Genomic DNA, 26,757 nt, shown 5'->3' on the forward strand with positions numbered 1-26,757 from the left:
GCTATCATTCAAAGATGCATGCTCCCGTTTTGATCTTATTTTTCTCCTTTCGGATTATGGTTAAGTTTTGCTCTGTTACATTGAACATTAAAGCAAATTTTGTACTTTAAGTTTTTATTTTGGTTTTTTTTGCTTGTTGTCAAGTTCGCATACGCTTGACTAGGCATGAAGGTTTTGTAGTGGAGGTATGTCTCCATCAGAACCATTGGTTGTATTGGGCAGACGGCAGACCCATTGGAATACAATCCATTCCCCTCATAATGATTCATAGTGATGAAAATTCTACTTTCTTCAAATTCCAAAAGTCATTTTGTTTGGTTTGCTTGCCCTCTTCTGGATATGCAACCCTCCTTTTTCCGCAGACTCTCCTCCCCACACGCACGAGTAGGACATGACCCACTTGGATTGGGCCAGTACGTCGTCGTCGCTGTCCGATCCGGATAAAGATGCAGATATTCCACCCGCGGGACCCACCATCAGATACCCCTCTTTTGCGCGCCCTCCTCCAAAACGCCCCCATTATGGCGCGTAAACTCCACACTCCGCAACAGTCCGTTACAACACTCCTCCCTCTCTCCTCCAATCAAAATTCAAAACCTCTCCCTCTTTTATGCGTGCACGATTCTCAATTTCTCACCCTAAAACCCACACACCACGTTTTTCACTGAGAAAATGAAACTGATCAACCACTAGAACACTCCGCCACCGGAAAGCTGAAAAGAGCAACTGAGGCAGATGAATCTCCGGCAGCGGGCGCCGGCCACGGGCCCATACGCGCGGCCGCCGATGCAGGAGGTCTTCAACATAATCCCCATCCACAACCTCCTCGCCGACCACCCCTCCCTCCGCTACCCCGAGATACGCGCCGCCGCCGCCGCCCTACGCGCCGTCGGCGACCTCCGCAAGCCGCCGTTCCTGGAGTGGAAGAGCGACTACGACCTGATGAACTGGCTCGGAATCTTCTTCGGCTTCCAGGACGACAACGTCCGGAACCAGCGGGAGCACCTGGTCCTGCACCTCGCCAACTCCCAAATGCGCCTCCAGCCGCCGCCGCACCTCGTCGACGTCCTCGACCCGGGGGTCCTCCGCCGCTTCCGCCGCAAGCTGCTCGGGAACTACACCTCCTGGTGCGCCTACCTCGGCCGCAGATCAAACGTCGTCGTCTCGCGGCGCCGCGCTGGCGATGATCTCCGCCGCGAGCTGCTCTACGTGGCGCTGTACCTCCTGGTCTGGGGTGAGTCCGGTAACCTGAGATTTACTCCAGAGTGTATTTGTTACATCTATCATCATATGGCTATGGAGCTCAACCAGGTTCTTGATGAGGACATCGACCCGGAGACCGGCCGGCCTTTTTTGCCTAGTGTCTCCGGTGAGAATGCATTCTTGAAGAGTGTGATTATCCCGATTTACGGCACGATTAGCGCAGAGGTTAGTAGCAGTAGAAATGGCACCAGGCCGCATTCGGCCTGGCGAAATTATGATGATATCAACGAGTATTTTTGGTCCAGGAGGTGTTTCAAGAGACTCAGATGGCCTATTAACCTCGGTAGTAATTTCTTTTGTTATGAAAATACAACTACTGGCAAGGAAAAGAGGGTGGGGAAGACGGGGTTTGTGGAGCAGAGGTCGTTTTGGAATCTGTTTAGGAGTTTCGACAAGCTGTGGGTGATGCTGATATTGTTTTTGCAGGCTGCTCTTATTGTGGCTTGGGAGGGAAAAGAGTATCCGTGGACGGCGTTGGAGAGTCGGGATGTGCAGGTGGAGTTGCTGACTGTGTTTATTACTTATGGAGGTCTTAGGGTTCTTCAGGCAGTGCTTGATGCTGGGACTCAGTATAGTTTGGTGACGAGGGAGACTTTGTCACTTGGGGTGAGAATGGTGCTGAAGGCGTTGGTGGCAATGGCGTGGACTATTATTTTTGCTGTGTTTTATGCAAGGATTTGGGCTCAGAAGAATTCTGATGGGAGGTGGTCTGATGAGGCAAATAGCAGGATTGTTGATTTTCTTTGGACTGCACTTGTTTTTGTTATTCCGGAATTGCTGGCATTGCTTCTGTTCATAGTTCCTTGGGTGAGGAATTTCATTGAAGAGTTGAATTGGAATGCAATTTATGTGTTTACATGGTGGTTTCACACCCGGATTTTTGTTGGCCGTGCACTGAGGGAAGGGCTTATCAATAATGTCAAGTACACACTGTTCTGGATTATTGTATTGGCTTCAAAGTTTGCGTTCAGTTATTTCCTTCAGATCAAACCGCTTGTTAACACAACAAAGGCTATCATGAAGATTAAGGTTCACACATACAAGATGCATGTTTTCTTCGAGGGGACTAATGTAATAGCAGTTGTGTTGCTCTGGGTTCCTGTTTTGTTGATTTACCTGATGGATCTGCAGATATGGTATGCCGTTTTTTCATCCTTTATTGGTGCAACAATTGGGCTGTTTTCACATTTGGGTGAGATAAGGAATATCAAACAGCTGAGGCTTAGGTTTCAGTTCTTTGCTAGTGCATTGCAATTTAATCTCATGCCAGAGGAGCAGTCATTACGTCCAGAGCCGACAATGGTGAAGAAACTCCGAGATGCCATTCACAGGTTGAAGTTGCGATATGGTCTTGGTCAAGCTTACCAGAAGACTGAATCAAGCCAAATAGAAGCTACAAGGTTTGCCTTGATATGGAATGAAATAATGACAACTTTCAGAGAGGAAGATCTTATCAGTGATCGAGAACTTGAGCTCATGGAACTACCACCTAATTGTTGGAACATTAGAGTTATTCGTTGGCCGTGTTTCTTCCTTGCAAATGAATTACTGCTTGCTTTAAGTCAGGCAAAGGAGATGGCAGCTGAACCTGATGACGTGCTTTGGTTGGGGATATGTAAGAGTGAGTATCGGCGGTGTGCTGTTATTGAAGCGTATGACAGCATAAGGTATCTGCTTCTTGTGATTGTTAGATATCGCACAGAAGAATATTCCATCATTGCAAATTTGTTCAGGGAGATAGATCAATGTATTGAGAATCAAAAGTTTACGGTGACATATAGGATGTCTCTGCTTCCTCAAATTCATGCCAAATTAGTTTCTCTTATTGACCTTATGCTGCAATCGAAGAAAGATACAAGTAAGACTGTGGATATGTTGCAGGCGCTGTATGAACTCTCTGTTCGTGAATTCCCAAGGGTGAAGAAGTCTATGGAGACATTGAGGGCTGAAGGCCTGGCAACTCGTAGTAGATCCACTGACGAGGGCTTGCTTTTTGAAAATGCGATTCAGTTCCCTGATGATGAGGATGCAATCTTCTTTGGGCATTTGCGGCGTCTGCATACAATTCTCACTTCTAGAGACTCAATGCTCAATGTCCCTGTAAATATTGAGGCGAGAAAGCGCATTGCCTTCTTTAGCAACTCACTTTTCATGAACATGCCACGTGCTCCCTATGTTGAAAAAATGATGTCTTTCAGTGTCCTGACTCCATATTATGATGAGGAAGTGCTGTATGGCAAAGAATCTCTTCGATCTGAGAATGAAGATGGGATTTCCACCTTGTTTTACCTGCAGAAGATTTATGAAGGTGAGTGGACAAACTTTCTGGAACGGATGCACAGAGAGGGCATGAAGGATGAGGATGAACTCTTTAATACGAAGGCAAGAGATCTCCGTGTTTGGGTATCATACAGAGGCCAGACATTATCTCGTACTGTGAGAGGAATGATGTACTACTATAGGGCACTGAAGATGCTTGCCTTTCTTGATTCTGCATCCGAGATGGATATAAGGGATGGATCACAGCAAACTGGCTCTCATGGTTTGATGACCCACAATAACATTATGGATGGTGTACAGTCAGGTTCGCAAACAGCTCCACAAAAACTCGGAAGAACTGCCAGTGTGACTAACTTATTCAAGGGCCATGAACATGGCATTGCTTTGTTGAAATTCACGTATGTGGTTGCCTGCCAACTATATGGGAAGCACAAGGCTAAGGGAGACAACCGTGCGGAGGAGATATTATACCTGATGAAAAACAATGAGCCGCTTCGAGTGGCTTATGTTGATGAGGTTAAGTTGGGGAGAGATGAGGTTGAGTATTACTCTGTGCTGGTCAAATATGATCAGCAGGTCCAAAGGGAGGTAGAGATCTATCGGATCAGGTTGCCTGGTCCCTTGAAGCTTGGTGAAGGCAAACCAGAGAATCAAAACCATGCCATAATCTTTACCAGAGGTGATGCACTTCAGACAATTGACATGAACCAAGACAATTATTTTGAGGAGGCACTCAAAATGCGGAATTTGTTAGAGGAATTCAAGAACGTTTATGGCATCAGAAAGCCAACCATCTTGGGTGTCCGTGAGAATATCTTCACAGGTTCTGTATCATCCCTTGCTTGGTTCATGTCTGCTCAGGAGATGAGTTTTGTGACCCTGAACCAGCGTGTTTTGGCAAACCCTTTGAAGGTGCGAATGCACTATGGTCATCCAGATGTGTTTGACAGGTTCTGGTTCTTGCCGCGAGGTGGAATCAGCAAGGCTTCTAAAGTTATCAATATCAGTGAGGACATATTTGCTGGCTTCAACTGCACACTGCGGGGTGGCAATGTAACTCACCATGAATATATGCAGGTTGGCAAGGGAAGGGATGTTGGGTTAAATCAGATCTCCATGTTTGAGGCCAAGGTTGCAAGTGGCAATGGTGAGCAGGCTTTGAGCAGAGATGTGTACCGATTGGGTCATCGATTGGACTTCTTTCGGATGCTGTCATTTTTCTATTCAACTGTTGGGTTCTACTTTAACACAATGGTGGTGGTACTAACTGTTTATTCATTCTTGTGGGGCCGCCTTTTCCTTGCTCTCAGTGGGGTCGAGGACGATCTGGACACAAACAACAATAAAGCAGTTGGTGTGATCTTAAATCAGCAATTCATTATTCAGCTTGGTCTGTTCACTGCCCTACCGATGATTGTTGAGAATTCCCTGGAACAGGGTTTCCTCACAGCGGTTTGGGATTTCTTAACAATGCAGTTGCAGCTTGCTTCAGTCTTTTACACATTCTCGATGGGAACTCGTTCCCATTTTTTCGGTCGTACTATTCTTCATGGGGGTGCAAAGTACCGAGCAACCGGACGTGGCTTTGTGGTCCAGCACAAGAGCTTTGCCGAGAACTATAGACTATACTCTCGCAGTCATTTTGTGAAGGCAATCGAACTTGCGATTATTTTAATAGTGTATGCTGTTCATAGCAGTGTGCCCCGAAATACCTTTGCTTACATTGGCATGAGTGTCTCAAGCTGGTTTCTGGTAGTGTCATGGATGCTGGCTCCCTTTATTTTTAACCCTTCTGGATTTGATTGGCTGAAAACTGTCTATGACTTTGATGATTTTATGAATTGGTTATGGTACTCTGGAGGGGTGTTCACAAAACCTGAACACAGCTGGGAAACATGGTGGTACGAGGAACAGGACCATTTGAGAACAACTGGCCTTTGGGGAAAGCTTTTGGAAATTCTTTTGGATCTCCGTTTCTTCTTCTTTCAGTATGGTGTTGTGTATCAACTGGGTATAACTGGTGGAAACAAAAGTATAGGTGTTTACTTGCTGTCTTGGATATACATGGTTGTAGCTGTTGGTATTTATATGACCATATCCTGGGCTCAGAACAAATATGCTGCGAAGGAACATGTATACTACCGGCTAGTTCAGCTTTCTGTCATAGTGGTTATGGTACTCTTTATTGCTCTGCTGCTGGAGTTCACTGGTTTCAAGTTCATAGACATTGCCTCAAGTCTCCTGGCATTCATTCCTACTGGCTGGGGTATAATTTTAATTGCTCAAGTGCTTAGACCTTTTCTGCAGACCACACCGGTGTGGGATACTGTGGTTTCCTTGGCTCGACTTTATGATATGCTATTTGGAGTAACTGTTATGGCTCCTGTGGCGCTGCTGTCATGGTTACCTGGATTTCAGTCAATGCAGACTAGGATCTTGTTCAATGAAGCATTCAGCAGAGGTCTCCAGATATCTCGTATCCTTACTGGCAAAAAGTCTAACTGAGCTGTATTCGGAGGTAAATCTGAAATCACTCTGAGCTTCTATAATCCTCCATCATGTGTTCAACTAATGTTTCTTGTTGTTTGGTACTAGGGCAATGGGTTGATCAATTCTTTGTACAGAGCTAAGTTACAATAATCTAACTGTAGATCGTGTTATGTTCCAGGTCCTGATGGGGCTTAGGTGTAAAATACCCAATTAGGCTGGCGTTGAATTTAACTGACCAAGGTAGCTGCCTACATTCATATTAGCAACATTGTTAATTGAATTATATCACTCTTATACCTCTGTTTCAATTGTCGCCAATTATAATCTTAACCTGATTGCTTATCTTTCAGGTACGAACTGTACTGTTGCTCACCTGATTCGTTTATAGGGGTGCTTCCTCTTTCGATTGAGATTCACAATTCTGATTAGCTAGGGTTAGATCTTGTAATGAAAATGAAACAAGAGTGCATCTTAAGTTATCGGTAGAGTGGTGGTTTAGCCACATTTTTATTCGGGATCTGGTTTGTACATATCTAGTGTAGCTTTGCCAGATTATTCAGAAAGTGTTAACGGCATTTGTGTATTACAAATTTACTAATTCACTAAGGAAAAATATCCACTGATCATTTTACTACTTACAGTCTACTTGTATTCTCAGAAATGGAGACAATACTAATTGGTGACTAAAAATTGAATGGTTTATGAATAAACATTTCAAGGCAAAATGTCCATCACAATTCCTCATTGCTGATGACAGGGACCTTCTCATATACAGTGGAGTGTCTAAATATTTTGGGAAGAATGCAACGGCCGCCAAACCTTTGCTGCATGAACATAATGGCAGCAAACAGCAGAACACAACAGGGTATGACTATGTTCCAGGCAGTGGAGAAAAAATCTGTTTTCAGGTTTGCGTAAATGTATGAAAAAGCAAGTAACCGTGTGTAAGTGCGAGCTCTGTACAGATCATAAGCATGAGGCAGCAGACGAATCATGGTGGTTCCAAAGTAGAAGGAACAAGACAGAGACCTTTCACCCGAATTGGCGAATACGTTTAACAATATTTGCGGGAGCAGAAAACCATCCAGGATGAATCCAGCATATGACTTGATGTCGTCCAGTAGAGAGCGTTGTGGGTGAACAAGATGCCATAGGTTAGTTACCAGCCGAAGATTGCGATGAAATGGCCTGTGTGAGTTCTGGTGAGTATTCATCCACTGGTGGACAGAGCACGTAATCAGTGCACCAGCTATGTACAATGTTAAGGTCACGTAAAGAACCTTCCTCTCAGAATCCATCAAGCTCTTCTGGTAATCAACACCTTGTCTTGATGACAAGGTCCCCTGGAGAAGAAGTAGGTGCAAAATGAAAGCTACTAACATTATCAGCCTGACCATTACTTCATTAACCTGCAGCCATCCACCAACGCCAAGAAAAGTACTCTGTCTTCTCTGATTTGGTGCGAGCATTGCTTCAAAGGTGAACAACAGAGGAATCACATATCCCAGAGTAAGAACAGTGAGCATGACTAATGAAGTGAATGGGAGCACATCTGGGTTTTTCTTCACAAAATAGAGTTGCCATCCCACAAAAGCACATATAAGGGTATTTGAAATCAAAACCATGATAATCTCAATATCAATTCTCGTAATGGATGCAGCAGCTTGGTTATGGTAAATTGAAGTTGAGGAGAAATCAATACGTTCAAAATAAAGAGGGTCTGACTTGTTCCTCGTGCTTTCAATACTTCCCTTGACATTCTGGCCATCCTTGGAATTCAATGGAGGAAAGTGTACATCAATCTGAACGGAACAGTCTAACATATCCTTTCTAATCAAATTTTGTTCCTCGGATGATGCGTGCCTGCAGCCCATCATACATAGGTTTCCATAATCTCTATCATATATTCCTTCAGCAGCTACGTCTGCTTTTGATGGGAAGACATCATGAAAAAATTGGGCACCACGTGTGAAGCTCAACTTATAGCTAATGTTCATTGGGCTGCTGTGGCTTTTCTTCTGATGACTTGGTACTTCCGTGTCCTGTCCTTTATCCCAAAACCGGCGTCCATAAATCCGGTCATCATCAACAAATAATGGCGATGAAAAACCCCATGCAACTTTTCCTTTGCTGTTGCTTACTCTCATGTCAAATTTCATATCCAGTGAATACTCATCAGGATATTTCGTTCCTTTGCCTCTCCTAGTCCTCTTTTCCGCACATGCTTTTCTCAGATTGTCATTCGCAGAATACTCATATTTGTATCTCAAGAGTTTCACTAACCACCCCGACAAACCTTGGAACTCAATTTTACTGAAGTAACCTGCATCACTCACTTTTTTGTCGCTCCAAATTTGCCCCACAAGAGCAGACCTATTTCGTAAAGACAACTTTACCGGAAACCTCAAGCTGAGTTTAGTCGAGCAGTCTCCAACAAAAGCACTAGTCAAAGACTCTGTAAAATTCAAAATCCTACATGCAACTGCGCATAAACGTTTCCCCTTCTCATCCCACTCCCCCTCGGCAATCATCGTCCTGCTAGGCACAAACGGAAACCTCAAATATTCATCTCCAGTAGAGTTCAAAAACCCCAACAAAATCTGCATTTTCCTCCCTTCCGTGCACCGCGTCCCATAGAACACCACCGAGCCAGGTACAAATCCAGCCTCCCCACCAACAACAGGATTGCAATTCACACCCCCACCACGACACTCACCCCCATACACCAACTCAAACCTCTCCAGACGGTTGCCTAGCAACCTACACAACCCGCCGTTCGAATCATTAAAATTCCTCAACCCTATACTCTCCTCACTCTCAGCGCTGCTTGGAAACCTACTCAGCCTGTCTTCCCCAACAAATGTATACACATAACTATGCTTCACACTAAAAGCCAACATCATAACAGGATCAAAGTAACTCTCATCATTATCCTTATCATTAACAACACTCTCTAAACTCCCACTAATCAAACTATCATAAACACTAGACCATTTCGGATAATTAAGCTTAACAACAACACTAGGCTCAAACTTACCTGCATTATTATTAAACATGGGCCTAACTCTCCCAATCATACACAGCTTCTTTGCTGATTCCGAATAGAACCCATCGAGGGCGACCCTCACCACGCCCCGCCTGACCGGAATCCTCGGCTCCCGGACGGTGACCAGCTTCAGATTCCGGCGAGGCGAGAATCTCAGAGAACGAAGATCCATGCTTCCTCTGACTTGGAAGATTCCATCGGCTAGGGTTTTGGCGACGTAGTTGGGCCGAAAGATGAGGGCTTTCCGGTCGCCGGAGGTGGAATTGAGGAAGAAGCGGTGGCCGCCGGTGAAGAAGGTGGTGTGGAATCCGATGTCTTGGATGGAGAGGGTGGTGAGGAACCACTTGGGGTGGGTCTCCGATTTGGGAACGACGTCGTTGCAGTGATGGGAGTAGAGTTGATCGAGGTTTGGGATTGGGTTGGGGAGTGAAAATGTGGGGGTGAGATTGATGAGGAAGAAGAAGAAGAAGAGGAGGGGAGTGAGTTGGGATTTATGGGTTTGTGGAGGAGAGGTTGGGGAAAGTGGAAGAGGCCAAACCCTTGATTTGGTCTCCATCGAAATGAAGGCGAGAGAGAGAGAGAGAGAGAGAGAGAGATGGAGAAGAAGCTCCAGGAAACTTGAGCTGAGTATATACACCGTCTAACCAGAAATTGAACTTCTTCTTACCTTTAGGTAAATAGTAACACTATCGTAAAAAACTAAACATACTGTACAAATCTACAAGATATACAAGATTACAAGAGTAGCTCGGTAATATTAATTATTATTTTTACCTGTCGAGATTTATATTATTTACCTTTCGATATCGATTTTTATCTAGTGGGAGCTAGGCGGGTCGAGTTTAGAGTTTAAAGGCTATGTTGGCGTTGGCCAGGCTTATACACAAAAAAGCTATCAGATAACGAGTTTTCGATATATTCATTGTGTGATATGCATGCAGGATGGCATGTCTGATGCGCTAACGAGGCAAAAATGCCCGCCTGACAAAGCTAATTTGAGCGCGATGACATGTTTGGTACGCTAACGAGGCTAATATCCCCGCTTTGGTGAGGCTAATATCCCCGCTCGCTTGCATGCCAATGAATGCCAAATCTCAAAACCTCGATATTTTTTTCGAATATCCCCCTGCATTTTATCTTGCAAACTTATAGGAGATCTTACGGTCATCAAATCATCCACTTAAACCCTAGCTAGCTTTAAGCTTTATGGGATTGAGTTCCTTCTCAATTTAAGCACGAGTAATGCTAGCTACAGCTTTCCCAAGTTTCAGGAAGGATTTTGGAGATGGCTAGCCCAACAAACTTTGTTGTTTTAACGTTAAACATGGACACTCTTTATGTGACTGAACAGATGACAATCGAGCCTCGTACGCAACGGCCTGTTCATGTATCTGTTAGCATGAGTCAAATATACACACCGGATCTCACCAACCAAATCTCTAAGCCGTAGTAATTGACAAATTATCTTTGGTTTCATACTTGTTAATTGGTAGACTAGAATCTTATAAATACCCTGTAATTATTCATATCAATACATAAGTGATTTTAGCCTATTCTACTTGGTATCAGAGCATATGCTCTGTTTTTATGGGTTTAGTGGGAGCTTGGCTGGTATCACCTTTCTTCCTAACATACCTATGCGAGCTTCGCTGCTTCGCTGCTTCGCTGGTATATCTTCATTTTTTGGCTTGCTTCTCCTAAACAGCAGTAAAAGAGTTTGTTTTTTCTTGTTTTGCTTTTTCATCCGAACCTTGGTATCTCTACCGGCGATACCTTGCCTCTACCGCCCGCACCTACCTCTACCGGCGACAACTCCGACGCCGCCCGCACCTATCTCCACCGAATCCAGCGGTCCAGTGGTCCTCCGACATCGCCGCACCTACCTCTACCGAATCTTGGTATCGAGTCTCTTCCGGCGACGGCTCCAACGACCCAAGAAGCACCGAACCAAGCCTTACCTTCCGCCGCACCAAGGCGTCGCCCTCGACAGCAGCCACGACCGGAAATCCCTCCACCCGACGTCGCTGGTGTCTCCGCTGCATTTCCTCCATCAATCGGGTACTACCGACCCGACCCGCCCGGTCCGGCCCAGTTCCAGCCCAAACGTCGATCCGACCCGGATTCGACCGACCCGGATTTGACCCGGATTCGACCCGACCCGTACCAGATCCGGCCCGCCCAGAAATAATAAACTCTTTATTGTCAGTGCAGATGCACCGACAGTGAACGTGCACCCAAGACAGATTCTTATCAGTTTTGTTTTTGGTGTTTCCGCTGCACAATTCCTGATTCTGTTTTTTCCATTTCTTTTTCAATGGGTTCTGGAGACGAATCTGATGTTCCGAAATTTGAAGTATCTGTCAAGAGTTCTGACAGTGGGTCCTTTGGGGGTACTAAACTCAATGAGACCAATTTCCGTAAATGGAAGCGACTTATGGCGGCTCATCTTCGAGGCATGCATAAGATGAGACATGTAACCGGAGTCACTCAGGCTCCTAGTAAAGATGATATTATTGCCTACACTAAGTGGGACGATAATGATGGCCTTGTGATGTCTGTCTTGTGGAAAGCTATGAATGACGAGATAATTGATATGGTGGAGGCATGTGACACTGCGCAGGCAATATGGCAGACACTTGAAGGCTTATATCCTAATGACTCTGATTTCATACAAGTTCATGAGTTAATGTGCACCACTTTGGCGATGCAACAAGATGGGCAACCGGTGGCGCAATATTTCACCAAACTCAGAAATATTTGGGCTGAGATTGATGTGAAACGTCCTTGCTTGATCAAACATCAGGAAGATATTGTTTGGTACCAACGTGAGAAGGAGCTTGAGCGAGTTCACCATTTCCTGAAAGGTCTTTATACTAAACATAACAGTGTGAAAGGGGAATTGCTCCGCCAGCCCGAACCCCCTAGCTTAATAACTGCTTTCACATATATCCGTAAGGATGAATCTCACCAGAAAAGCCTTCATCAAACACCAGTTGAAGTTTCCAGCCTTACTATTCGTGCTAGATCTTCAGCACCACCTCTTCAGCAGGCCACTTCATCCCCATTTCCTCACCGAGGACCACCACCCGGTTTCGGGAATCAGCCCCGCCCTCCTTGCTCTTATTGCCATGATACCAACCATGCTCGTTCAACCTGTTGGAAGTTGTATCCACACCTTAGGCCCCAAAGGCCTAATTATCGTCCTAAGGCAAAAGCAGCTATTCAACTGGTTCAGGAACCAGATATTTATGGTGTGGTTGGACATGATCATCATACAGCAGGAGGAGCAACACCCACAACATCAATAGCTGATCGTGGTAAGATTGGTATGGCTTTACATATTTCTCACTGTGCTGGTTTTGATACATGTATTATTGATTCTGGTGCGTCCGATCATATGACTTATGACAAATCTTATTTTAGCATATTATCTCCTCCACCAGTACCATATGTTACTAATGCTAATGGTGAAGCCTTCCCCGTATTAGGAAAAGGGTCTGTTCGTATTACTCTCACAATAGAGCTTCACAATGTGTTATATGTACCTGCTTTATCTCATCATTTGATATCTGTCCCCATAATTGAACACTGAAGCTAAGCGCTCTGTGACATTTTTTCCCATGTATGTGATATTTCAGAATCTTCTCACCGGGAAGTTAATTGGTCGGGGGTTTCCTACGGGGCAGGTTGTTTCATCTGGATCAGACATATGCGGGGGAGAAACCAGGGGCACAGTCCCGGATCGCTTTACTCTCCACTTCTGATAAGCTAAGTGAAGTTTGGTTATGGCATCGTCGCTTGGGGCATCCTCCATTTAGTGTTATGAAAAAATCCATGCCTACTTTGTTTATTGGTGTGGATGAGTCAGTTTTTCGTTGTAAAAACATGTGTTTTGGGCAAGAGTCATCGGTCTACTTATTCCCCTAGTACTTCTAATAAAAGTTTTCTTCCTTTTGAATTAATTCATTCTGATGTTTGGGGACCCTCCCAATAGTCTACTTTGTCGGGAATGCGGTATTATGTGTCATTTATTGATGATTGCACGCGTCTTTCATGGATTGTTCTTCTAAAAACCAAAAATGAGGTCTTTTCAGCTTTCCAAGCCTTCTATACCACTGTCAAAACAAAATATAATGCCACAATTAAAATTCTTCGTTCAGATAATGGGGGAGAATATGTGAATCGTGTCTTTCAGGAGTTTTTTTACCGCACGGGGAATTGTTCATCAAACAACGTGTCCTTACACACCTGAGCAGAATGGAGTTTCTGAAAGAAAAAATCGTCATTTACTTGATATGGCTCGGTGTATTCTCTTTAGTGCCCATATGCCTAAATACCTTTGGGGTGATGTTGTCGTCACTTCTGCTCACCTCATTAATCGTCTTCCATCTCGTGTCCTTGATGGCAAAGTTCCATATGAGGTGCTTGCATCCCATGTTTCCTTACCCTCTTTTCATAATTTTCCCGCCCGTGTTTTTGGTTGTGTTGCTTTTGTCCATCTCCCTAAACATCAGAGGTCTAAGTTGGATGTCCGGGCAGTTAAATGTGTGTTTGTTGGATACAGAGGACATCAGAAAGGGTACAAATGCTATCATCCACCTATCAGAAAGTATTATGTCACTATGGATGTTACTTTCTTTGAGGACATGAGCTATTTCACGTCTTCTGATACTGCTCTTCAGGGGGAGATTTATTTTGAAGAGCTGTATCATGGACATGGGGAGACAAGTCAGCCAGAAAATATGGTGACAAGTTCGGATGAGATTACTGATGTGTCAGCTACACATGCACCTCCCAATGAGTCTGGTATAGTCACTCCAGAGATTCAGGTACCAGAAGCTGACAGCACAACTGCCCCTCCTGCCTCCTCTACTGTTGTTTATACCCCTGACCAACGTTCCCCTGGTACAGAAGATCACTCACCTGAGGTTAGTCATTCTATTGGGGCTAATACTAGTGAAGCTAATAGTAGACAATATGTCTTACCAACTAGGTCTACTCGGGGTCAGCCAACAAAAAAATATGAACCTACCCTTCAGGCTAAAGCTAAGTATCTTGTGGCAAATTTTATGTCTACTAAAAGATTGTCTAAGTCATATGAATCATTTGTGAATCAAATTTCTGCTGTATCAATACCTAACAAAGTGCAGGATGCATTGGGAGATCCAAAATGGAAGAAAGCAATGGAGGAAGAGATGGAAGCATTACAGAAGAACAATACTTGGGAGCTTGTATCTCCACCACATGGGAAGAATGCCGTAGGATATCGTTTGGTGTTTACAGTAAAGCATAATCCAGATGGGTCAGTGAGCCGGTATAAAGCACGCCCAGTAGCAAAAGGGTTCACCCAAACATATGACATAGACTATGATGAGACATTTGCACCTGTTGCAAAGATGAACACTATTCGGGTATTGCTCTCTTTTGCTGCTACCTTAAACTGGCCGCTTAGACAGTTTGATGTTAAGAATGCATTCCTTCATGGAGAACTTACAGAGGAAGTGTATATGGATATTTCTCATGGATATGTGGCAGCTTCTCCAGATAACTTTGTATGCAGATTGAGAAAGTCTTTGTATGGTCTTAAACAATCTCCTCGTGCTTGGTTTGGAAGATTCTCACAATTCATGAGGAAAATTGGCTACAGACAGAGTAATTCAGACCACACATTATTTCTCAAACACCAACAAGGAAAAGTAACAGCCCTAATTATATATGTTGACGATATGGTAGTTACTGGTAATGATACTATTGAGGTGGATAAATTACAGAAGCAGCTAGCCACATAATTTGAGATGAAGGACCTAGGTACACTCAAGTACTTCTTAAGCATTGAGGTAGCCGGGGGAAGTGATGGTATATATCTGTGTCAGAGGAAGTACATCATTGATCTATTAACAGAGACAGGTATGTTGGATTGCACTCCAATTGATACTCCTATTGAGCAAAACCATCGGTTAGCAGAGTACCCAGATCAGGTGCCTACTGACAAAACTCGTTACCAGAGGCTAGTTGGACGCCTGATTTATTTGTCACATACCAGACCAGATCTTGCGTATGCAGTAAGTGTAGTGAGTCAGTTCATGCATAATCCCAGTATGGATCACATGGATGCTGTTGTGAGGATTTTGAGGTATTTGAAGTCAGCTCCAGGGAGAGGAGTAGTGTTTTCTAATCACAACAATACCATTGAGGTTTGCGGTTTCACATATGCAGACTGGGCTGGAAATATTACAGATCGGAGGTCCACATCAGGATACTTTACCTTTGTTGGGGGTAATCTTGTTACATGGAAGAGTAAGAAACAAAAGGTGGTAGCTCGATCTAGTGCTGAAGCAGAATACAGAGGTATGGCCCATGGAGTATGCGAGTTGTTATGGCTTAGAAATTTGTTACAAGATTTGGGTGTTAAGCCTAAGTATGCTATGCAGCTGTACTGTGATAACAAGGCAGCTGTTGATATTTCACATAATCCTGTACAACATGATCGTACAAAGCATGTGGATGTTAATCGTCACTTTATAAAAGAGAAGCTAGATGCTGAGATCATTAGCTTTCCTTTTGTGCCTTCGGTAGAGCAACTTGCAGATATACTCAAAAAAAGTGTGTCTAAGAAGGCCTTTTATGACTCACTTAGCAAATTAAGCATGGTCGATGTGTATGCACCAACTTGAGGGGGAGTGTTAGCATGAGTCAAATATACACACCGGATCTCACCAACCAAATCTCTAAGCCGTAGTAATTGACAAATTATCTTTGGTTTCATACTTGTTAATTGGTAGCCTAGAATCCTATAAATACCCTGTAATTATTCATATCAATACATAAGTGATTTTAGCCTATTATACTGTATCATTTGCATATTAATTTATCATAGAACTATGATTAGCCAACACACCAAAGCTATAGTTTAGGGTCATGGTCATAATCATAATCACGGGGAGGATGCATGCACAACAATTGAAGACGATGAAACTAGCTTGGTACCAACTCCTCCAGTAAAGACTAAAATATCAAAATTAACATAAATCTTCAAGGAGCTTACCTACATGTTAAGACCGACATGATTCAGTCCGTTGGAGTAATGAATTGATGCGGAAGCGCGCGCAACCATACCAATTCTCAGAGATACATTGGCATACTGATGCAGAGAACACCAAGCTAGTGATTGAGATCAATATCGACAAGCTAGAGAAAGGTCTCAAGAGCATCCAAGGAGTTCCAGATGTTCACTGCACGATACTGTCATGCCATGTCACCGCGGATCCTTCACTAGGCTCAAGTGAGATTAGTTATTTTAGTGAAACTGTGAAAGAACTTACAGAATACGTTATGTTAATGTACAGATCCAACAGTGATGTGGAAATTCAATTTCAATTCCTGTCAAAGAATAAAAATCAGAAGCTTGCAATGAAGACTGAAGTATCTCTTTGAGTCATAGCTAGAATCTCTACACTGGCAATATATGAAATTAAGAAAAATGACGCTTCAATTCCAAAACTTATTCAAGGTGTTTATAGTTCCTCATTGTTAAACACTGCTGATGACAGAGACTTTCTCATATGAACCAGAAGTCTGTCTAAATCTTTTGGGAAGAATGCAACGGCCACCAAACCTCTGCTGCAAGAAAACAATGGCAGCAAACAGCAGACAACCACAAGGGATGATGATGTTCCAGGCAGTAGAGTAAAAGTCTGATGTCGATTTTGCATAATAGCAAAAGAAAGTAAAGATCCCTGGAGATGTGCGAGCCCTGTAAAGATCATATGCGTGCGGCAGCAGACGGATAATGGTCGACCCGATATAAAATGTACAGGAGAGAGATTTTTCTCCTGAATTGAAGAACAAGTTGAATAATAGCTGCGGAAGCAGGAAACCATCCAGGACTAAGCCACTGTAAGGCTTAAGGTTATCCCAGAGAGAGTATCGCTGATGAAAACGCGAATGGCCCCGTAATGGCCTGAATGAGATGTGATGACTATGGATCCACTGGTGTGCAAAACAAGAAATCAATGCACCAGCTATGTATAGTGGTAAAGTTGCACAAACAACCTTCATCTCACAGTCCCTCAAGAGCTCCTGACTTCTGTCACCTTGTCTTGAGGACCAAGTCAGCCGGAGAAGCCATAGCTGCAGCAGGAAAGCAACAAACATCATCGCACTAACAATTACTTCACTCACCTTAAGCCATTCACCAGTCACGAGAAACTTATCCTGCCAACTACTGTGGTTTGGCACAAACATTGCTTGAAAGTTGGACACAAGAGGAATCATGTGTCCCAGAATGAGAACAACAACCATCACAATAGAGATGAAGGGGAGTACATCAGGGTGTTTCTTGACATAATAGAGCTGCCATCCTACAAAGACACATGCAAGGGTGTTGGAAATCAGAACCATAAGATTCTCCAAGTCCATTCTTGAAATGGACTTTGCAGCTTGCCTTTCTGTAATGGTAAACGAGTATAACTCCTTAGGCTCAAAATAAAGAGGGTCTGACTTTGTCCTTGTGCTTTCAATACTTCCATTGACAGTTCTTGTTTCCCTAGCATCCAACGGAGGAAACTGGAGATTAATATTAATAGCACAGTCTAGCGTATCCTTTTCCATCAGTTCTTGATTTTTTGACAATACATGCCTACATGCTTTCATACATAGATAACCGTGATCTCTATAATATAGGCCTTCAGCAGATACTATTGTTGTGGAACCCTTATCAAAAAAATTGGGTCCATAATTGATTAAAACATAGCTCATATTCACCACAGTACTAGGGCTTTTATCCCAAATCCTGGCACGACTTTGATCACCATCCACAAACAATGGGAATACATTAACCCATCCAGACCTCAACGTTTTGTTTCTCACCGCCATTCCAAGTCTCATTTCCTCTGAATGCTCATCAGGGTATTTGTTTCCATTTCCTCTACTGGTTTTCTTTACATCACACATTTTCCTCACGGTGTCATACTCGGTGAATTCATATTTATAGCCTAAGACTCCTCCTCTAAACCGTACCGACACACTGTGATGAAACCCAATTTTACCAAAGTAACCAGAGTCATTCACTGTCCTGTTGCTCCAAATTTGCCCCACAATAGTAGACCTATTTCTTAAAGACAACCGTGCAGGGAACCTAATGCTGAGTCTAGTCGAACAATCTCCGACAACAGCATTAGTCAATGAATCCGTAAAATTCAAAATCCGGCATGCAACACCTAACACACGATTCTCCTTCTCGATCCATTCCCCCTCAGCAATCAAAGTTGTCCTAGGTTCAAAGGGAAAACTATACCCTCCATTATCGCTCGAGTTGAGGAACCCCAACAACATCTGCATCTTCCCATCTCCACACCGAGTCCTACCCGCAACAAGGAATGTAGGTACATATCCAACATCTCCCCCAACAGGACTGCCATAGCCACTCTCATATTCCAATTCATACTTTTCTAGTGTAACACCACCACCAAGCACCTTACATACACTGCGACTCGATTTACCCCTTTTCTCTAGAGGTAAACTATCCCTACCTAAACTCTCCCCTCTCTCATAACGAACCAAAGAGCCATTCATCCGACCCTTCCCAATGAACGTGGGCCGATAACCAGACTTCTGAGATAGACCAAGTATCGAAATAGGTTCAAAATAACCAGACACAGACTCCAAAGTCCCAGTCACCAAAATATCGAAAATGCTCATGTTTTTCGGATAACTAAGCTTCAGAACAACAACATTTGCAGACTCAGAACTACTACCTGGAACATCAATGGGCGAAACAGTTCCAACCATGCAAAGCTTTTCACGTGTATCTGAATAGTGTCCTTGAAGCTGAAACTCCCGACAGTGTTGTGGTCCTTCTGGAGGGGATCTGCTGGTTATGAGAACCAAGTAGCCGCTGAGGATTGAGCCGGCGTAATGGGCTTGAAAGCTGATCTGTTGGTGGAAATTCAAGGCGGTTCTGTCGGGCGTTTGAGAGAAAAGAGTGTCGCCGCCGGTGAAGTAGCCAGTGCCGAGGTCGGCGTGAAGAGGTTTTGAGTGGTGGGTGTGGGGAATGGGAACGAGGTTGTTGCAGTGGTGGGTGTATAAGGAGTGGAAATCGGAGGGGAGGGTTGAATGGGCTGTGGGGGTCGTGGCGATGAAGAAGAAGAAGAGGAGGAGTGGAGTAAAGAAGGAATCATGGGTCTTTGAATGAGCGGAAACCCTAACCCTAGATGAGGATGAAGAAGAAGAAGAAATGGGTTCCATGGGTGTGGAGTGGAGGGATCGGAAGAACCGTAGAGCTGAATGAGTCGACGCTGGTTTTCCTTATATGGGCGGGTATACCTTAATGGAATTTATAATATATTTTTAATTTGAAAACAAGTTTTAGAAAATAATATTTGGTGAGCTCCAAATTGGTAAAGGATCAGGTGGAATAGTTGGATGTATCATTTTGCAGATTTCTATAATTAACTTGGCTTTTTTGTTCATTCTTATTTGGGATGCAGAAAACTATTTATGCTAAAGAAAGATACTTTTTTTTTTCTTCCTTTGCATATACATTTCTTATTACAATCAAGGACTGAAATGAGCCATCAAGTCATCCACAAGGACTCGATAGAGGCTTTAAGCATGATGGTATTGAGTTCATGGGTTTATGTCTCCCGCAACAGAAGCTTGCAGTGAAGTCTAGAATAGAAGGCAATATTTTTTTTCTTTCTATTTTATCGATAGGGAAAAGAAGAAAGTTTAAAATTCTGTAGGCATCACTGATACACACCAAACCAACTCTTGCTTTTTATTCACAAACTTTACATGCAAGATACAATACAGTACAGATACATTTATTTTTCAAATATACACAACTGTGGGGATCGGTTTCTCTTATCTGGACAAGAGCAATCACAAATTCAGAAACATGCACGATCAAGCTTACAACTGAACACACACACAATGGCACTGTGGCTTTATTTATACACAGCAGGAATTAATCCTTGAGTACCTTGTATATTACAAACCTGCACCTTTTGCATCATTTCATTTCCCTGCCACGAGGAACTGGTTGCAGTCGATTCCCTTAGCAGAAAATGCCTCCACTAGTTTCTGAAAGAGTTTAGCAAGCATAATTTTGAACCCAGTAGAGCTTCCATTGGTTTTCTGAAAATCAGCAACACCCCCTATTGGAACCCCCTCCATATATGCTTTACAAGCCGTTAGAATATTTTCAGAGCGCCGAGTAAAGTGTTCCATCACAAGCCCCTCAAAATGCTGCACCAACATTGTAGTAAGAATATGTACAAAAAAAAAATCGAACTAACATTAGTACATTGGTAAAACCGGATGAGATGAATAGAATATTTTACCTTGGGCGGCTTTTGGAGAGAGTACAACATGCACTTACATGTCATAAGGAATGCATTTTCATTATAGCTCACCGAGTTTTTCTCTCCCTCTATTCTTCCCACCTGCTGATCATATCCAGCTTCATTGAAATATGGCCTGTCATTAAGCACAAGAGCTTGAAGGGAGAGAAGAACTTGAAGAATGGTGGAGCTCTCAGGATTCCAAACTTCACTTCCTGTACCAGTCCATGTGTTAAGAAGACTAAGACAGACCTTTCCAGACTCGTACAAGTTCGGGTTCACACGTAGGCCGCCAGATATGTAGTGTACAGTCTGCATAGAATTACAGATTCGTCAATCTTTATGTTGGAATATCTCAGTCAGAACCTATTAACAACCATCATTTATGTATCACTTACAGGTGGGTCATGCGGATATTCTGGTGGAAGATAAATGTCAAAAAAGAACAACCCATCATGATAAGGAGTTCCTGGTGCACCAACGATGGCTGCCCGCAGTAGATCCATCCTTTCCTCAAAGGCACGGACATAGATTTGTTCTGTTCAATAACAGCAGAGTTTAGTTATAACAATATATAAGTTGCTTCATAAGTGCTTACTTAAATAAAGAAAGATCGACAAATTAAAATTTGTCAGGATGAAGTGCCAACCAGGAAGGTCTTTCTCCAAGATGTTCCACTCTTGCTGAACCTTCTTCATCCAACCTCTTTTCACCTGTGAGTATAAAATTGGAAAGAATTACAGTGGATGTCATGATGTATGAAAATATGATATACAAAAAAAGGTGTTTTAAATTATATCTTATCAAGCTTCTAACCTGGGATAATGCCAACTCCTTGCTGGAACCATGAAAGTGGTGATCCGCACAATCATCAAGCATGTCAAACTGCCTAAAATGATCTACCTTCTCCTGGTCTTTCAAACATAAAAGATATATGTTCCCCTCAATGTCATTGCCTTCATGATTCGAATTTTCATTAATGTCGTCAGATTCACACACCATATGTGGCTCTGTGCAGATATCACGAGTTTCTTCTATTCGTTTCTCATGGCAAATCCCCGATTCCTTTGTACAGGATGATGGGGAAGGACCTAAAAGTGATGTGTAACCATGGGATCCAAAGAGACTCATAGCGATGCTCGAGATAAATCCAAAAGCAGCTTGAGGAAGGGAATATGAACTAGACTCGCTTGCATACTGTTTGCAACTTTTAGCATCACCATTTAAGTTGAAGGAATCCTGGATAAATAAATAAAAACTTATTCAGATAATAGTGAGGAAAGTCAAGATGATACTGGCTCTCACCACATACTTTCAGAGTCTTTGGCATAGAGAGAAAGGAAGAGATCAATATACCTTTGCTTTCTCATTATTAGGTTGTTTTTCATGTTCAGCTTTCTCTTTGTTCAACTCCTCAGAAGCATCTTCTACGGTGATTTCAGTTGAAATTTCATGTTTATCAAACCGGAAAATTTCACAAGGGGCCACCTGTAAGACCAACAAAGAACTTGAATTAGGATTATGAAGATCAAATTGAAACCAAACATCAGCTAAATAAACTTAAAAATGATACCTTGCTTGTGATACCAGTTGCCCATCTCACTTCTACAACACCATTTTTAAAGTCCAAAACATTGCCAATGCAACGTAGGTAACTTTTATCTGTGAAAGGTTCTTGATCCCCACCAAAGTTTTTCTCTTCCGGAGCTACCTCCTCAGTCATATCCAACCTTGTGCTCGAATAGCTTTTATCAACTTCTTCATCAAAATGATTCTGAACCATCCTAAACACATAATCTCCAAAACAGTAGGAGTAATCTGGGTGTTCAACAAGTTCATAAGCACTGACGACTTCCTCCTCCATCTGCTCTCCCTCTAAATCATTGGCTCCAGGTGCAATTATAGTTTTCCACTGCACCTTCACTGTACGTTCCTTTGCATCCACACCACGCACAACACCCCATCTTTGGCTGCTAAACAAGTTTAGATCATCATAAGCCCCCTTTTCAAGGACAAACTGTTCAGGCCAGAATTCATGATCATTTACAACACTGACCGGGAGGAGCGTCTGTGAATCCACTTCCAACGACTGGCTGCCATCTTGCCACACCACATCAACTTTGGTCTTTGTCTTTGAGATTACAAAGATTTCCTCAATTTTTGACTTGGGATTTCTTCTCTTGAATCCTCTTTCTGAACCTTCTTGCTTGTTAGTGAGCTCACAAGTAGATGTTCTATGAAAAGCCTGCTCCGAGAAACCTTTACACTCAGCAATTGAAAGCATGCACCAGTCACCAAGCTGCCAATTGGCATGAGAGAAACATGACACCAAAGTCAATTTTTTCGAATCTAGTTGACGTGGAGGAGCAGGATAATCCGAATCACAACCTACGAGAACAGAGGCAAGCCAATCAACATACACTAAACCTCCTTCCAAAGAACAGACAGTTCCTTCATCTTGATTTTCACTCCAGTTACCACATAGCCACTTAGTTGATTTGGAAACAGTTGAGAGCCTAACCTGTACTCTCTGTCCTGGATAATATGGGTACTGAGGATCTTCAAGTATGTTTGGGGAGACGGGGATGAGCTTTTCTGGATCCACTGCAGTCACCACACACTCCGTGCCATCATCAAAGACAATAGCTATGCAGTCAACTACTCTGTCCACCCTTCCAAGCCAGGGCCCGCAAACAACAAAATCCCCCACTGAAAAGGGACGGATCTTTGACAGATTCTTCGAGTTTACATCTTTGATAACATTTCCATTCACACTCTCCAAATCGACAGATATCTTGATGCCAACAACTTTTCCCATCTGTCCAGATGGATCTCTCACAGAGCACACTATGTCTCCATATATAAATCCCCTCTCGAATGAGAGGAAATCATCGATTTTCCCAATGCTAGCCTCGAGGCTAGAAAATAGGCTGCTGGCGTGCTCACCATAGAAATGGTAATTTCCCTCTTGATCCTCATTGCTACCAGTCTCACTGTAACTGTCCCAATCAGAGTCACTGAGAAGCACATCCATCGTTCAGATGCCTATCAGAATATGCCCACATCCAACTTAGTTTAATTTGATCATATTATCATATAACTGAATGTATGTATGCATATGCATCTATAGCATGACTACGTGCATGTATACTAGATGATAAAAAAAATAACAGAAAAATGAAATGAATGAAAAGAATAACATTTCCTTGCAAAATTTCTCAATTCTCACCTAAGTTGCAAAATGAGAGCAGAAAAAATGAGTCCTGCAGAGAAACTCAGATAACCTTCACTCAGTTGCAAGATATCAGTGCTGTCAAAATGGACACAAACCTGAACATAATACATGCATAGGTGAGCAACTACGGAATTGTTGAAGTATAGTACTAAGTTGAAGATACGTTGGAACTTGGAAGAACTAAAAACATTAAACAATAGAAAGAGTAATGTGATCAATACCTTCTACCACGAAATATATCAACAACACTGGCTAAAACTAATCTTCTGTTGAAACTCTTGGTGAGCACTGCTTCAAGGATCAGATAGTAAAGAGGATAGAATGATGTATTTTCCAGGATAATGTGTCAGTATCTCCAGTAGGGTATTTCACCACTAAAACTGGAGATCTAATGCCAAAGGAGATTTGCCCGAGGGCGTTAACAAGAGTCAACAAATGACTCAAAATGCCAAAGAAGATTTGCCCTTAAAGGGTCAGAGTCAACAGAGGACTCGAAATGTCAAAGAAGATTTGCCCGGTCGGCGATAGGTGGAGAGAAGTTTCAACTAGAGGAGACTTTCTGACTAGAAACTTCAAAGATGAACTCTTCTCATCCACTACACAAGATAGCCAACCAGAGGGAACTTCAGTAACTTCAACAGAGCTTTTTTTTTTCTTTTTCAGGTTTAAACAAAGGTAAGAGTCTGTTTCTCTAAGAACCAAACATGCCAAAGAAGATTTTCTATGCCTAAGTTTCTGTGAGGAATTATCCTGCCAAAGGAGGTTAGCCTCGTACAGAGTTCAACAAACCACCAGATTGCAGGAATCAGAATGACAACGTTCAATTCACCTCAGAGAAAAACTAATCCCTAATTTACTAAGAGAGGTAGCTGAACAAGCACGTGGAACTGTGGAGATCTAGGGAACTTCTCTAACAGGTATAATACCACATACACCTAGCAAAGACACTGCCTTATGAAAACAGTAAGAAATCTATCAAATATCCACTTCTCAATGCCAAAGGTCATAAGGGCTTCTTTGAAGAGCTGAATATTTCCTGGGAACCTGCAAAAGTACCACCTTGCCAAATTTAACACAAGAATATAGATCAGAAAAGTAAACCATATAGTCTAATCAAGAACTGAGGGGAAACATAATATGGAAGGGTTATACAGGTAGATGCATGATGAACATATAGAAAGAGAACATGTGATTTACTGTCATTTACATGTACATGAAATGATTCCCCACAACTGGATGCTTTACCACTCATAACATAAACTATCTTGTGGAAATTTTGCAGAAGCAGGATCTTATGAAAACTTTGTACCTTTACCTGTGCTCTTTTGAAGCACTTAGAAAACAAAAATAAATGAACAAATAAATCGAGGCATCATAGAGCCATCTCCTATCTGATTCCATTATTAGAATTCTAGAAATACTAATTCACAGATAGAGCCTAAAAATAAAATCTTAAAATTTACAGCTTGAAAAGTTTCTGGAAATTGCATGAAGATTATAAAATATGCATCATATTCTCATTGAGAAGCATTCAAGAACCACAAACGACTAGAGCAACAACTAAAACCAGATATAAAACTCTTTCTCTATTAATGATGGATTCATGACAAATGAATCAAACAGCTTATGTACAAACCAGAAATTTCAAATTCGTTCATAAATCAATCTCCAAGCCAATTAAAAATTTCACAAATTCCAAAAAAGAATACATACTCTCTGTACGTAGCACTTGAAAACTTAACATTCCAAAAGATAATCTAGTTTCCAGAACCCATCAATTTCATTGATCAAAGTCCGAAACTTGCAGCAGACAATATGAAAAACAGTCCTATTTGATCATCAACAACACTTACACACAAGAATATTCAAAGTAAAACCCACCAAAAACCCTCAAAATATATGCATAACATTCAAGAATAACCAAAAAGGCAGAACCTTTAGTGAGGAAGTGTACCATTTGCTGCCTCCAAGAAGCAAAGTGACCATTACTGAAGTCATTAATAGCGACAAAAGAACCTAGAAAACATGAGAAAGCCACCCAACGCTGACAATAGGAACTCAACCCACAACACAGCTCCTCTGAACAAAACCAACCTTCTCATTTTTCCTCCTTCAGCTTCTGGGCACTGTTCTATTCTCACTGTTTCACCTTCTTCTTATGAAAAGACTGCTGGGAATTCAGAAGCACAGAGCCCCAGTTGCTCAAACTCGTCGCTTAGGCCATGAACAAAGCTCGGAACCGTTCCACAGTGACGCACACGAACGCAGGCAGAGACAGAAACTAAGAATGAGCTCCCTGTTTTTGGGGTGGTTTAATTTTGACGTTTGTGAGTTGTTGTGCGTGGAAACGTTGGGAGACTTTGAATGCGTGTGTTTCTGTCACGGCCAATTAGACTATAAGAAACATGGCACTACAGAATATTCCGAAACAGTGTCCAGATACTGTTCTTGTCCAACTATTCAGCTTATTGGAAAGGACTGCTCTACCCTTTTACTTCACAGACTATTGGATGCTCTAACTAGTCAAAAAAAAAAAGTCCTGCGACACCAAATATACAATCACGCAAGAACATTTTTCTTTTCCTTTTCAATGTTGTAAACTGTTGTAAAACTTTATTGATCAAGGTGAATCATATTCATACATAATGATATGCTTTGTTTAGTAACAATGTGACAAGTTCTTATGTTTGACGTATTTCTTACGCCTAATATTAATGAGTGGAAAGTTTATGATACAAGTACAACTAGCTTCTAAACACAAACATAATACATGCACCTTGGGCATAAACATGTGGTTCGATCCATTTTCAAGTGGTCCAATTCAATTTTCCTTCTTTGGAAAGAAGTGATGAAACTTCAAGCTAAAAGTTATATAACCATATATAATGGATTAAGATTATATTCTAGTAGTTGTTTATACACTGTTAGAGGAAAATTATTATATATATCTGGTACATAATTTATGTGACGTACCCATTTAATATTATTTGTCCATTTTTTATTGTTTTTATTTATGATAATTTAAATAATATTTTCTCATTTCACCGTGCGGAGAAATTTTTCAGTATTCTCAAAGAACCACATGGCAATGTCAAGTAGTA

The 26,757-nt window shown here is 42.3% G+C and overlaps 4 protein-coding genes and 1 non-coding gene across 6 annotated transcripts; 2 read left to right on the forward strand and 3 right to left on the reverse strand.

Annotated features, from left to right (window-relative positions):
* Positions 1-623: 623 nt before the first annotated feature.
* LOC126789548 (callose synthase 11-like) lies at positions 624-6,515 on the forward strand. 2 transcript variants are annotated; one of them, XM_050515740.1, is made up of 4 exons: positions 1,041-1,234; positions 1,690-6,061; positions 6,212-6,273; positions 6,384-6,515. In XM_050515740.1, the coding sequence occupies exons 1-2, from the start codon at positions 1,184-1,186 to the stop codon at positions 6,046-6,048; spliced, it is 4,410 nt and encodes a 1,469-aa protein (XP_050371697.1). In that variant the 5' UTR covers positions 1,041-1,183; the 3' UTR covers positions 6,049-6,061; positions 6,212-6,273; positions 6,384-6,515. The 2 variants fall into 2 exon arrangements, with proteins under 2 accessions (XP_050371696.1, XP_050371697.1); XM_050515739.1 differs by having other exon boundaries at positions 624-6,061.
* Positions 3,698-3,777, forward strand: LOC126789645 (small nucleolar RNA J33). Its single transcript, XR_007671560.1, has one exon. It is a non-coding gene; the product is annotated as a small nucleolar RNA J33 (small nucleolar RNA).
* Positions 6,516-6,764: 249 nt separating the features above from the next.
* LOC126785654 (uncharacterized) lies at positions 6,765-9,635 on the reverse strand. Its single transcript, XM_050511267.1, has one exon. It carries the CDS (start codon positions 9,633-9,635, stop codon positions 6,765-6,767), a length of 2,871 nt encoding a protein of 956 aa, XP_050367224.1.
* Positions 9,636-16,609: 6,974 nt separating this feature from the next.
* LOC126785656 (uncharacterized) lies at positions 16,610-19,324 on the reverse strand. The gene has a single exon (XM_050511270.1). The coding sequence runs from the start codon at positions 19,322-19,324 to the stop codon at positions 16,610-16,612; it is 2,715 nt and encodes a 904-aa protein (XP_050367227.1).
* A 507-nt stretch (positions 19,325-19,831) lies between these two features.
* On the reverse strand, positions 19,832-26,001 carry LOC126788226 (probable ubiquitin-conjugating enzyme E2 24). Its single transcript, XM_050514197.1, has 10 exons — positions 25,611-26,001; positions 23,878-24,700; positions 23,651-23,751; positions 21,995-23,466; positions 21,778-21,909; positions 21,238-21,660; positions 21,071-21,134; positions 20,820-20,959; positions 20,422-20,733; positions 19,832-20,326 (listed from the first exon to the last, which is right to left on the reverse strand). Exons 4-10 carry the CDS (start codon positions 23,453-23,455, stop codon positions 20,096-20,098), a joined length of 2,763 nt encoding a protein of 920 aa, XP_050370154.1. The 5' UTR covers positions 23,456-23,466; positions 23,651-23,751; positions 23,878-24,700; positions 25,611-26,001; the 3' UTR covers positions 19,832-20,095.
* Between the last annotated feature and the right edge of the window lie 756 nt (positions 26,002-26,757).

Source organism: Argentina anserina, chromosome 3 (assembly GCF_933775445.1).
Source record: "Argentina anserina chromosome 3, drPotAnse1.1, whole genome shotgun sequence".
Taxonomy (NCBI): Eukaryota; Viridiplantae; Streptophyta; class Magnoliopsida; order Rosales; family Rosaceae; genus Argentina; species Argentina anserina.

Excerpts from the sequence above, each read along its gene's own strand:
- LOC126785656 (XM_050511270.1), bottom strand. The coding sequence starts at position 19,324 with ATGGAACCCATTTCTTCTTCTTCTTCATCCTCATCTAGGGTTAGGGTT.
- LOC126789548 (XM_050515739.1), top strand. The coding sequence starts at position 736 with ATGAATCTCCGGCAGCGGGCGCCGGCCACGGGCCCATACGCGCGGCCG.
- LOC126788226 (XM_050514197.1), bottom strand. The coding sequence starts at position 23,455 with ATGGATGTGCTTCTCAGTGACTCTGATTGGGACAGTTACAGTGAGACT. Across the intron at positions 21,661-21,777 it reads CTAATAATGAGAAAGCAAAG|GATTCCTTCAACTTAAATGG; the intron begins GTATATTGATCT and ends TTATTTATCCAG. Across the intron at positions 20,327-20,421 it reads CTCTCCAAAAGCCGCCCAAG|CATTTTGAGGGGCTTGTGAT; the intron begins GTAAAATATTCT and ends ATGTTGGTGCAG.
- LOC126785654 (XM_050511267.1), bottom strand. The coding sequence starts at position 9,635 with ATGGAGACCAAATCAAGGGTTTGGCCTCTTCCACTTTCCCCAACCTCT.